The sequence below is a fragment of the Anabrus simplex genome, chromosome 1 (assembly GCF_040414725.1).
Source record: "Anabrus simplex isolate iqAnaSimp1 chromosome 1, ASM4041472v1, whole genome shotgun sequence".
Lineage (NCBI taxonomy): Eukaryota > Metazoa > Arthropoda > Insecta > Orthoptera > Tettigoniidae > Anabrus > Anabrus simplex.
The window spans coordinates 1,255,376,104-1,255,390,527 of record NC_090265.1 but is presented as its reverse complement, the minus strand read 5'-3'; the positions used below and the strand labels follow the sequence as shown (position 1 = coordinate 1,255,390,527).

The 14,424-nt window shown below is 37.5% G+C and overlaps 1 protein-coding gene across 1 annotated transcript in view; it reads right to left on the bottom strand.

Annotated features, from left to right (window-relative positions):
- Positions 1–14,424, bottom strand: part of LOC136858625 (centrosomal protein of 120 kDa) — a 453,009-nt gene that overhangs the window by 328,879 nt on the left and 109,706 nt on the right. The window contains exon 5 of the mRNA XM_068228779.1: positions 11,318–11,476. Within this exon, the coding sequence (XP_068084880.1) occupies positions 11,318–11,476 (159 nt within the window). The remainder of the gene's footprint in view (positions 1–11,317; positions 11,477–14,424) is intronic.

Below are 14,424 nucleotides of genomic sequence, written 5' to 3'. Positions count from 1 at the left end.
TAGACGATGTCTAAGGCTTAAAACTAGTCATTGTTTCTGCAATCGGCCCATATAGTTTTGTTACATTATGTGCAGGTTAGATTCGCACCTACGTCTTTTCCCGTTTTCCGTGGAATTTCTGGGTTTTTGAAGTTCTTCAATGATCTCTAGAAGGGTCGTCTCGTGCAATCTGCCAACAGTAATCGGCCATCATTTTCACATCCCAACGTCCCTGATAGCGTCGTTCTGCATCTTTGAGATCTTGGTGAAACCTTTCAACTTGTTCTTCACTGACAGCTCCTAAATTTGGAGGGAAATAATCCAGATGCGAAGCTAAGAAATGAAGCTTAAGGCTCATATTACAACTGAGTTCCTTAAACTTCACTAACATGTTCCTTACAATTTCTTTGTATTGAGGGTCCTTAATGTTGCCAAGGAATTTAGTCACTACATCTTTCTCAATTTTGGTCATCGTGTCTGTGAAATTTTTATCCTTCATCAGTTTACGAATCTGTGGTCCATCAAATACGCCTTCTTTGATTTTTGCAGCTGATGATGAGGGAAATTTAGTGGATAAATATTGGAAGCATAAGCTACTTTTATCTAATGCCTTTACATACTGTTTCATCAATCCTAATTTGATGTGCAAGGGTGGAAGTAGAATTTTTCCACGGTCAATAAGACTTACATTCAAGACATTTTTGGATCCTGGTTGTAGTTGTTTCCTTTCTGGCCAATTCACTGTATCCCAATGTTTACCCTGTGCCCTGCTATCCCATTCGCATAGTAAACAGGGAAATTTTGTGTAGCCTTTATGTTGTCCCAGCAACAATCCAATGATCTTCAAATCACCGCAAATTTGCCACCCATGCTCGTGATAATTAATTTTTTCAAGCACCAACTTTAAGGTCTCGTATGTTTCAGACATTTTTGTGGAGCGTGCAAGTGATACGGATGCCAGAACGTTTGTACGATGAAGCAAAACAGCCTTTAAACTTCTTTTGGAAGAGTCAATAAAAACGCGCCAGTTACTAGGATCATACTCTTTCTCTCCCAATTGACGTAGAAGATTTGAAACATCCGTACAAAATACAAGTTCATCTTCTTGAGTATAATACTTTTGGACTGTTATCTCTGAAAGGGAACTGCTTTATCAGTCCATCATAAATATTGCATAAGGGCTGGGGCTTTTAACTCGTCTGTTTATTCAAGTGGTCTAAGATGAAAGACAAACGCTCAACTGTCTTATCTTCAATACTACATACCCCGCGGTCTATTGGGTATCTGGAAGAGTTTGTTATGAATTTACCAGGAAACCCCCAACTACAAAATGAAAATTTAGAGAGCAATAGACCTATAATAAAATGCAACAATAACAAATCAAATCACATAATTCTTTTCTAAAAAAGTTGCGCGATAACATCTCTCAACATTACATCTTACGAATTCATGCCGATATTAAAACACCGAATTGCGTCAAAACTAGACGTGATAGGAAAAAATAGCATCATTTTCGGAATCAGGGCAGCGATTTCTATAAGAATTACATATTTTCTATTTTACCGCAAAATCATGTTGGCTAGTGTTATTCAATTACATTATTAAATTAATTATTAAATTGAAAGAATGTTTATGATTTGTGTCTCTGTCTATCATAACAATTAATTCGTTCCAAAAAAAGCACTCTTTAAATCTTGCAATCTGAATCACTTTCGTATTGGTCGCTCGTATGTAGATATTTTTGTTGAATGACGTGCTAAGGTTACTACCCCTATTGTCTTCCAAAATTTATGTATATAGATAAATCATGAATCATCTTTCAAAATATAAAATAATCTACCTCACATTTCTAACTAAAGTAGTTCGTAATTAAACCTATTAATTTCCTCACGATAAGCATTTGATCTCTCACGAAGCTTATATTCTCATGGCAAGTTTATTTAACTCTAACTTTAACTTATGATATCTCGATATTATACATGTTATTCAATAAGGCTGCATACTCATTTCATCTTCCGTTACATGCATTAGCATAATATGTCATTTGTTATAAGCATTTCCCTACCACAACAGCTGTGTTTGACATTGCGGAAACCATTTATTCTCATCTACGCATGTGGGTTCGATATGCACACCTTGTATTATGTTATTCCTTTGATGATTCTTCTTCAATATATTTGCATTGCATTTTTGATTCACATTTGAATATATAAACATTTAGCATCCATATTTACGACTTATTGCAACATATCTTCGTATTATTTTATTTCAATCGCTTCATTTAAATCCATTCTCTATTCTATATCGCTCATTCAATTCAATTAAACCAACAACATAACCATTTTTCATATATCATAACCACTTCATAAATAAACACATCTATTAAGATGTATAAAACTCTATTGCAATTATATTCACTTATTTGGATCATCTTTCTTCTCATAGAACAATGCTTAACCTCTAGCACGTCGTAATTCCATTTGATGATGTAATTCAAAAAGGAGTAACTCGTATAATTCATAATTTCTCTCTATTTCATCCCACAATGATACTAACCTAGCATGAATGGCTTCACAAAACCCATTAATGAAATCTATGCACGCAAATACTAATATCCAGCTGTGTGTAATCTACATTCCTACTCGCAAATAATCGTATTCTAATTTGCTGTCATAATCCACTTGATATATGTATAGCCACTTCTTTCGAGATATCGATCTTGTCATAAATTAACTTAGTATGGTATCATTCAAATGCATCACTTCACTGAGTCACTTCACTTCTTAAATATTTCACACATATCGTAAATTACATTAGATAATTATGTCTAGCTTAATTAAGAACTAATATCTAGCAAACTTAGCTCGTCATCCAGCAAGCACGATGTCCTTTGCAGCTCTGTGCGTCACATCTGGCTGCGGTCTGTGGAACGGCTGGAATCTCTCCTTTCATCAGGTCTGGTCTCCTGGCTGGTTCATATTCATCTCCAGGTCGGTCCACCTCGGAATTTGCAAGACATCTGCTTCTTCATTCTTGAGCTAATGATAAAATCCAAGAAATCCAACAAGTAATCGTTCATTTTTTTTAAAGACTTCTTAAAATAATAATCTCTTCTCAATATCCTTATGTTTCTTATTAATTCAGACAATCAAATATTTTATACTGGGTTCAGTCTCTCCGATCTTATTTTTAAAAGAATCTGTAATTTTAGGATATTTCTATTCTCGAAGGCTTAATTATTTCTCAATTCTTCTTCTCAGAAAATGATTTCTGTATATTTTTTTCTCCTTTAAGCTCTGTTTGTGATGAGCTTCGGCGTATCGTTTCATTTGGAATCGGTCCCACAATTGGTGAACGTATTTGAAATAAATTTTCGAATTTTACGCCGCGATTCCACTCTTCAATGTCGAATTGCAAGTATTAGGCTCTATTTTCCATTTACTTAATATCTTCGTAATTTCAACAACTATCTTGGCAATTATTGTCCTCTTCCGACGCAGCTAAACTGACACACGTCTGATCTCTATCTGTTCAATTTTGTGTCATAATAATAATATATTATATTTTACTTGTTTTTCAAAACAATTCATTTGATACTGTTCTATTCTCTCCTCACAGCCTTTTAAAATTGTATGTTCCAACTTGGTTATTGCCTCCTATAAACTTCCAACTTAATATTCTTTTCCATACAATTCCGGCCTGTGTGGTCCATACCTCTACCTGACGCCGTTTTGAAACATGTCAGAAAATGCAATGGGCACATAGGTGTATTAGGTTTGTGTATTTTGAGTAAAGCTCTTGCTAAAGGAGGGGCTGCCTGCCCGAGGTGGTAAAGGAGTGCTCAGTTCGCCCGGAAGGATGTGGGTTTGAATCCCCGTCAAGAAATCGTAAAATTTAAGAAAGAAGATTTCCACTTACGGAGGTGCACATGGCCTTGAAGTTCACTCAGCCTACACCAAAAATGAGTACCAGGTTAATTCCTGGGTGCAAAGGCAGCCGGGCGTAGAGCTAACCACTCTACCCCATCAAGTGCCGAGTTTATAGATAGTGGGAGCCTTCACCTTCCACCCCTCCAAGGGCCTTTATGGTCAGTACGGAGATGACTTTGCTTTGATTTGCTTTGCTTTGCTCTTGTTAAAGGTAGTCTTAGGATCATACTAATTAAACCAGGAATTTCATTATCATTACAGATGACATTAATGTTCTTAAGTAACTGTTTCAATTTTCTTTGGATGGAGTTGGTAGGATCTTTTTTAATTTTAGTAATGGTGTTACTTGAAAAGAATGCTTCAGTTTTTTCTAGGTATTCTTTGTTGCACATGATGACTGACACATTACCTTTATCGGCCATTGTAATTATAAGAAAAGAAAACCTATCCTTTTTGATTTTCAGAAAGCCAACTCAAACCATAAATACTCTACGGAAAGATTCACATCACACTCAAGCACATAAAAGAAGTTCTTTTCTAAGCATATTGAATAGAGCCTATAATATCCCCTTGTCTAAGAGGAATTTTCAGAAAAAAAATCTGCCTTATTTACAAAATAGCAACAAGTAATGGTTATACAAAAAACTACACTGACAGGTTAATAAAGAAAATAAAAAGTAAACCTCACACGCAGCTTAAAAGAGAGCATAAAAAGAAATACTTTGCCAACTTCACCTATAAGAATGGAAATATTATCAAATGACTAACATCTTCAAGAGACTTAGTTTCAATATAGTATTTCGTACCAGTAATAATAATCAATATCTAATATTTAATCACCATAGTGCTGCAAGTAGTAATAGATCTTAAAATTTGAGGATATCTACACTCAAGTGTGTAGACTGTGCCATTTCTTATGTTGAGCAAACAGGACGAAATTTCCTAGTGAGATACCAGGAACATGTAAATGCTGAAAAACATAAGAGATATTTGGCTGTGAGCTTACACATAAATGAATATAATCACAGTTTTACTACAATAAAAAGAGGCTTAACCATTTTGCAAACTTTAAATAAGGGTAAATTGATGGATATTTTAGAAAACACTTATACTGAGATTGATGACCAAAAAAACCCTAGTCACAATGTACATGAAATAACCGATAATGTAAATATACCTACTGTTGGAAGAGGCTTCCAATCTAGATTTATGTAGGAAGGCCATCAAAAAGGATCCGAAAAAGCATCCCATACGTCTCCCTCCCGTCAGCTTCACTCTCCACAACATTTCCCCTAGTTTCTCCTCCGTTTCTTATCTTTTGCCTCATGCTCCTCTCACAGCCATACAAATACACACTTAGTCAGCTAAAGATGCAAAGGAAGAAGTAAACATAGTAAACATACAGGTAAGCATTTTGATTGTTCCTTCGACATTTCACCACCGTATATTTACAAGGTTCTTTTTTTTATTTCTTATTCTAAATTTTCAGACTCCCTTCTACATCTTAATACTTTATAACAAAAACTTAACCTCAAGTTTGATTATTCTGAAGGAGTTTTCCCAAGTAATCGTATTTTAAATTTAATTTTTTTTAAGTCTATCCTCAAGATATTAAAAGTACACACTTCTCCAACATTTTGAAGAAAGAAGATCCCTTACATATTAAAAGTATACACTTCTCCAACATTTTGAATAAAGAAGACCCCTTACATCAGTTTTTTATCTCAAACACTGACTTGTTGAGGTTTTAACTCAACATGAAATGAAATGGCGTATGGCTTTTAGTGCCGGGAGTGTCCGAGGACATGCTCGGCTTGCCAGGTGCAGGTCTTTTGATTTGACTCCCGTAAGCGACCTGCACATCATGATGAGGATGAAATGATGATGATGAAGACGACACCTACACACAGCTCCCGTGCCAGCGAAATTAACCAACGATGGTTAAAATTCCCAACCCTGCCGGGAATCGAACCCGGGGTTCCTGTGGCCAAAGGCCAGCACGCTAACCATTTAGCCATGGAGCCGGACACTCAACATGAAGGAACATTTTATCTCATCATCATCATCATCATCATCATCATCATCATCATCATCATCAGCAGCATTTTTATTTCATTTATGCCAATTTTTTTGCATCCTTTCTTTAGCTGAAGATGTTCCACATTAGGAATGAAACATGTACTTTAAAAAATAATGTAATTCGATTTTAAGCTGGATTATGTTTCATAAATACATAGACTAGCAGTAAAAAACAAACAAGTATTAGAAGATGGGATTCTTCTTTCAACCTAACCTTATGAGTTGATGCCAATATGGGACAAAAATGATATGTATAAGTTGAAACGTTTTAGCTTAGGGATTTTTTGTAAACTTGAAGTGCAAAATTAACTTAAGATACATTGAAGAATAGGTCTGAGGCCCTCACTGAATAACCAGATGAAGAGGTAAATACTGAATGGAACATGGTCAAGGAAGTCTTTCTCGACACACATGAAGAGCTAATGGGTTACAAAGACCCAGAAAGGAAAGAATAGATATCGGATGACACTTTGAAATCAATCCAAAAGCAAAGAGTGCAACACACTCATTAACTCCAGGAGAACAAGAAACCTGAAAGCAGCAACAATGACAAAATACAGGGAGGCCAACGAAAGGTTAAGAAGAAAGTGCAGAGAGATAAACAAGTGTTCACAGACCAATTGGCAACATAAGCAAAAGCAGCAATAGTCGGTACAGGAGGAACTTTTCTGCGGAGAAACCAGTCAGAGATGCAAACGGAATAGCCTTCACATCTGACACACAACAATTGAAAAGATGGAGACAGTACTTCATGGAAGTACTCAATAAACTTGACAAGGAAAGAGCTGAAAAAGGTGAAACCATTTCAGAGGCTCGATATATCTCGGTAAAACCACCAACACGACAAGAGATCGCTCAAGCAGTGAAACAAATCTAACCCTGTAATAATTAAGAGGGGAATTCCTTATGGCAGTATTATTGGACCTTTATATTTTCTTATATAGAAAAATGATATGAGTAAAGAAGTGGAATCAGAGGTAAGGCTTTTTGCAGATGATGTTATTCTGTATAGAGTAATAAATAAGTTACAAGATTGTGAGCAACTGCAACATGACCTCGATAATGTTGTGAGACGGACAGCAAGCAACGGTATGTTGATAAACGGGGTTAAAAGTCAGGTTGTGAGTTTTACAAATAGGAAAAGTCCTCTCACTTTTAATTACTGCGTTGATGGGGTGAAAGTTCCTTTTGGGGATCATTGTAAGTACCTAGGTGTTAATATAAGGAAAGATCTTCATTGGGGTAATCACATAAATGGGAATGTAAATAAAGGGTACAGATCTCTGCACATAGTTATGAGGGTGTTTAGGGGTTGTAGTAAGGATGTAAAGGAGAGGGCATATAAGTAAGTCTCTGGTAAGATCCCAACTAGAGTATGGAACCCTCACCAGGATTACTTGATTCAAGAACTGGAAAAAATCCAAAGAAAAGCAACTCGATTTGTTCTGGGCGATTTCCGACAAAAGAGTAGCATTACAAAAATGCTGCAAGTTTGGGCTGGGGAAGACTTGGGAGAAAGGAGACGAGCTGCTCGACTAAGTGATATGTTCCGAGCTGTCAGTGGAGAGATGGCGTGGGAGGACAAATCAGGGCAAATATTCGTTTATAGGAAGGGGAGTTAGAGATTGGAATAACTTACCAAGGGAGATGTTCAATAATTTTCCAATTTCTTTGCGATCATTTAAGAAAAGTCTAGGAAAACAACAGATAGTGAATCTGCCACCTGGGCGACTGCCCTAAATGCAGATCAGTATTGACTGAAGAGGCAAAGCACCCGGTGTAGATAACATTATCCCAAAAGTCCTAAAGGTAGATCCACATTAAACAGCAGAAATCATGGAGCCACTTCTAACACTAATATGGAACAAAGTAGTCTTCATAAGGAATGAAAGAAAGGCATCTTCACCAAGATACCGAAGAAAGGTGACCTCTCGGATTGCAATAACTGGAGGGGAATAACGTTGCTCTCATATGGGGGAAAAGTGATGTCAAAAATCGTACCGAACAGAATAAGCAGTGTCTTTGATAGGAGACTACATCAAGAACAAGCAGGTTTCAGAGAAGGTCGGTCTACAGTTGCCAATCTTGTTTATCATGACACTGGATTGTATGTTGAGAGATGCAACGAACAGAAAGCATGGCATTCAGTGGGGATTAAATAACCGATTGGAAGAAATGGATTATGAGGATGATCTCTTTCTTCTTTCAGAATGTTTTCAGGATGTGGAAATAAACTGAATGACTTAAAAATAGACCCTAAAGAAGTAGGCTTACAGGTAAATTAGAAAATGACTAAGGAAATGTGAATAAACCATCGTAATAATTCTAGCTGACTCTAGATGGAATGGATATAGAAAGAGTAGAGGAATTTTGCTACTCAAGAGGCACTGTCAGTGAGGATGGAGGTGCTTTTAGAGATATAGTGGGTTGTACAAACAAAGCCAAATGATCTTTTTGCACAGTTACAACCAATACACAGATCCCCTCACATTCGCATAAAAACAAAGCTAAGGATATTCAAATCAAATGTTAAATCTGTGTTACTGTATGGAAGCAAGACCTTGAAAGTGATCAAAGACATTACCACAAGGTTACAGACTTTTACAAATCACTGCTCGAGGTACATTACAAGAATATGGTGGCCGAAGACTATCTCAAACAAAGACCTTTGGAAGGCCAAGAGTCAAAGCCAAATACAGCTACAGATAACACAAAGAAAATGGACATGGATTGGACACACGCTGAGAAGACCGCAAGGAAGTATCAAAAGGCAGGTACTGAGCTGGAATCCACAAGGCGGTCGCAGACAAGGCAGACCGAGGATTATCTGGAAAAGAACCATACACAGGGAGATAGCTGGAATCAACAAAACATGGAGGTGAAAGCACTGGCGGCAGATAAAACAAGCTAGAGAAATTTCGTCGAGGCCCTATGTTCCAACTAGGCATTAAAGGAAATAAGTCAAGTGAAATCAAACTTGAAAGGCCATTTTCTCATTACATAAGGGCCAATGGCACAAACTCTCTATCATTTATGTGCTTTTATTTTTTTTTTTTCAAGTAGACAAACCTTTCAAAGTTTGAACGAAATCGGTAACCCCATAGCTGTGGCCTTCCCTTATTAAAAGTAAAATGGCAGGACCATTCAACAAACATAGGTATTTTGGAAGAGACCAGTACCATTACCAATGAGGCAATGATTATCATTCAAGAACTTCAATGACAGGCCAGCCATATTTCTCACATGTCTAGCAAACACTAAAGCAAATGATGTATTCTCAATTGAAGTATGGGCAACATAATCAGTGAGGAGAGTAAAAATGATATAATGACATAAATTAATATAATATGAAGAAATGCCAAACTGACTTCAGCAACTGGGAGGATGCAGTAAGTGACTGGCCGACATGCCGATTGTGCTCTTCATTGGTGCCCGTTGCATTTTTAACAATAATAAGAAATGCTCAAGTCTGATAAAAAAAGAATGAGTACATCAGATCTTACAACAAGAAGGTTTGGCAGTTCTGATGTACAAACATAATGGCAGAGCTTGTGGTTTGAGAACTGGTTTCTTCAGCCATTCAAAAACCAGTAACTGGGAAGACATTTTCCCTGCAAGTGGGTGAATGCCCATGATGGTGAATACGTCTCCTGGGTTAGTTATGTTATTACAGTATGGGTTTATAATGGTCAAGAAAGAGCAACAGTCAAAGATGATGATTACATATCTGAGATTGTGAGGGGATCTTATATCTATGATAATGCAAATTAAACTTATACATAGGCTTGCCAGATTTGTCATAAAAAGTAGGGAAACTCTCTAATTGTTTGCCGAAATGAGGGCAACCAACCTATTTTAGTATTTGAAATTTCTCATCTATAATACACTAGGAGAAATCCAGCAACCCTGACAATAATCCAGAAGCACCTCATAACGCAGTATAAAAACTTTTCCATTACTGCATCCTGCATAAGGAAAGGAAGATCAGAAAAAACTTCAAAATAAAAACTTACTGAATAATCATTCATGTCCATTATAAAGCAATATTAATGAGACAGACTGAAACCTTTGCCTCAAAGAACTGGGTAAATATGCACTAGGATGGTTACCTACATGTATGTCCTTTTAAAACTATAATCACCACCACCTAACAGGACATGATTACAAATCCAAGCATTTACCCAGAACTAGTACAAATAGTTTCTCTCATCGGCTGGCCAGCTTATCTACCTCCTGTTGACTCATCACTCCCCACTCCATGGCATGGCAACAAGGACAGTACTTCGCTCACTTTATCCGTGCTTTTTTGCTCACTTTATCCATGAATAACATGAGATTACAATAAAAATTAAGAAAATAATTAAGAAAATTAGTAATTAAGAATTAAGAAAATAAGCTGGTACCTTATGACAGGAGATGTTGGAAATGTTCTCCTCCTGCATCCACATGACTCATTTCTGACATTGTCTTAGGAAACTCCGATTCACATGCATTTCCAATTTTAACATTTTCGTAGCTTGCCATGCTGAGCTCTTTGAAACTCCGGCTTCTTGTCCAAGGCTTCTTAGGGATTTTGTAGGCGTATGTTCTAATCTTTCTGCAATTTCAATCCCTTTTCCTTCTTAAGTACACGTTTTTTAACACTTTGCTTCTTATTGAGTAAAGAACCAGTTCCTTTCAATCTGTTTACAAGTTCCCGCATGATCTCTCTATGTGGAGGGCGTACACCTGGAAATTGTATTACAAATCGCCTAACGACTTCCCTAAAAGAGTCTGTTTCTACATAATTATCGTACATAAATACCCTTTCCTCTACCATGTACACATGTGGAGGCATTATGAGAATTATACTCTGAGGTAACATTTCACAACTCGAGAACAGTTTGAGCGACAGATCAACTCTTAATACATGTTCTAAGCATGGAGCTGAACTGCAAAGTGTGGGTGTGTCGCTGTCACTGCAGTGTGTAATGGGAAGTGACGAGTCAACTGGAGGCAGATAAGCTGGGCGTGGCTGCCCGCCAACCGATGAGAGAAACTCACTGTACTGTATAATTGGTTTAAAGGGATGAATGAGACAGCATAAATAGTGAAAAATCTCCGAGCTATCAATAGAAATACTGGTAGTCAACTATCCAACAGCAAATGCTTTGTGCTTAAAGGTCCCAGCAACTCCAGCAACTCTCACCCCTTTGTTCTTACAAAATTATCTGCTTAATAATCTGGATTAGAGTAAATTTCTCTGACAAAACTTGGTAATTAATTTGGATCAATTTACACAGGGTCTTTGGGCAAGTCTTAACCAGAAAATTGATCAAATATATAAATACCAGATGTAAATTCACTGCTTCTCCCACAAATATAGTAAGCATGAAAACATCGTTAGCAGTATCCTTAGGACCAAGCTGTATTATCCCCTCATCTTCAAACAGCTGAGGAGTGAATACATGTCTAGCATGAGAGAAGACATTTGTTCCATTAGTACCATTCTGGAAAGAAAGAAAAAAGATATTGTTAAAATAATCGATAAATGGAATGAAAGTAGTTTGGAAAAAGGATAAAGACAACATTTTATACACTATGTCCCTTAACTGAATAGACTGTTCTCATACAGATTTCAGGTAGGGAACAAGGTTTGCTGCAGGGAAAGAAATAGGTACAGTTGTAGACTTTTTACAAAAATATTTTACACGTAATTTATGCCTTAAGTTATGAATAAATGAATAAGCTCCTAATATTCACAGTCTTCATTATAATCACTCAAAAACCAACCCTAAATTAAGCAGTTGAAAATTTAACATTAACAGGGAAATTCAGAAGCTGAAAAATAACTGCAAGTTCCTAAACATCAGTTATGTTACAGATAATGAGGTAACAGCAACAAAATAACCTACTAAACTGTCTGAAAGAAAAGATGAAATCAGCCACGGGTTAATGGCTGTTTGGGATACCCATAATGGGGTAGTACCTCCATGGCAAGATCTGGAAGTATGGCTAGATCTTCATCATGGACCAAAAGTATTGAAGATTAGTACTTCTGTCTGTCACTGATATCTCCACAGCCTCATTCACCATTTCCAGGCATAGGGATGATAATGGATGGATCAAAGGTTAGAGGGAGTGATTTACATTTGTTCATAATAAGGAAACCATAAACATTGTAGTTTCTCATTAAAAAAGTGAGGATCTCTTTGCAATCTTAGAAGCTCTGCTGTTTGCACAAATAATTTTATGAATGGCGCTACTGTCTTAAATGTATCAACTCTCTGGGCTCATACCAGACTGCTTATACAGTATTTGTTTCTAGCAACACCCATTGGAGCAGCAGATTTATGATCTTGAAGCTGGGTTGTATGGATAATAATGGAATAACCTCTATAAAGGCCTAGTGCAAGTCTTTCAAGTTGAAGCCCAGAACTGTGTGTCTGGATGGGGCCTTACCAAGAATGAATATTAATGTTGAAGACAGCACAATACCCAGCCCACCAGCTAGAGGAATTAACAAATAAGGTTAAAATCCTAGACAGAGCAGGAATTTAACCCAGGACCCCTTGGACCCACGGCCAGCATGCTAACCAGTGAGCCATGGAGCCAGACACGCTGGACTGCATGATTTTGGCACTAGAATTGATGCCATATGGTAAGGGAAAAAAATTAATGAACAGACCAAGCTGCAAAAGAGGCAGTATCACTACCATCTTGATCTGTTATGGGTATCTAACCTCTACAACACTAACCCACCTGGGCATCTTGGAAAAGGAGTGGCAGCTAAAAAAAACTCCCAGTTAATAAGAGGATGATTTTAATAAAGGGTAACTGTGGTGAGGTAGTCCTATTGTTCTCCACGAAGGGAGTCTAGTTTTATGAAGGCTGATGATAGGTAAAAAAATCCACACACACTGATATCTTAAAGGGAAAAGACAATCATGCTCTGAAACATGTAGCTGAGGAGCTAAATTCTTTTTTCTTCTTGGTTCCTCAACCTGAATTTTTTTGTTAGTGGCTTTACGTCGCACCGACACAGATAGGTCTTATGGCGACGATTGGATAGGAAAGGCCTAGGAGTTGGAAGGAAGTGACTGTGGCCTTAATTAAGGTGTGAAAATGGGAAACCACGGAAAACCATCTTCAGGGCTGCCGACAGTGGAATTTGAACCCACTATCTCCCGGATACAAGCTTACAGCCACGCGCCCCTAACCGCACGGCCAACTTACCTGGTAATCTGAAGGTTCAGGTCATCTTCCACGTCCCCACAGAATGTTGGCAGTAAGTAGCATGATCTGTTGTTAGTTCTTAGCTGTTCTTAATAAAATAAGCTTCACCAACCCAAACCACTGGCTTCAGTTACCAGGTCACGATGTCCTACTTCTCTCTGGACCACATTTTCAATTCCCCCTTGGAGTATTACTTGTAGATGATGGTGTTTACCGTTCTGAATCATATGACCAAAGTATTCTAGCTCCTTTCTCTTGACGGTGAGGATGATTGCCTGGTTGTACTTCCTCTTAAAACAATAATCACCACAACATCATCATCTCTTTACGGTAATAATAATTTCTGGTTCTTTGTTCATACAGTGTGAAACTTCGATATTGGTTATTTTAGCTGTCTATGGTACGTTCAGTATCCTTCAGAACACCCACATTTTAAATGCTTGCAGTCCCTTGCACATGGTCTCAGTTAGTGCCAGGGGCCGATGACCTTCGATGTTAGGCCCCTTTAAACAACAAGCATCATTATCATCATCATCATCATCATCATCATCATCATCATCATCATCATCATCATCATCATCAGTTAGTGCCCATGCCTCAACGCCATATAGTAGGATGCTGAAAACCTAGCACCGGAGTAGCAGTGTCCTAGTGTAATGGAAAGGTCATGGCTTGACTAGGCCTTTTTCTAGTTACTGAAAAGAAGTTCTGTCCTACTCAATTCTGCATCAGATCTCACAAGCAAGGTCCCAGCATCATTAACGTCACATCCCAGGTATTTATATGTTGCCACTCTTGCAATCCTTTCCTGGTTTGAGACTACTCCGAATACCATCTTCTTTCTTACTTACAACCATCAACTAGGTCTTTTTTTGCATTTCTTTTCCAGCCTCAAGCGCATGGCATTGCTGGCTTCATTGACAACATTAAGTAGTTCCTGTAGATCCTGGAGATCAGTTGCAAGTAGGACAGTGTAATCGGTATACCTGATGTTATTTATGATGATTGTTAACCACAACTTCTAAAGTCTTTCCATAATGAACATCTCAAAAAATCTTTTCTGAATAGATGCTAAAAAGTATTGGTCAAGGAATACAGCCTTGGTGAACTCCTTTCATAATAGACACTTCTTCTGAAACACGACCTTCGACTCTTATGCCAGCACTCAGGTTCCAGTAGAGCCCCAATTCTCGAAGAATATTCACGAGTTTGTTACGGCGGA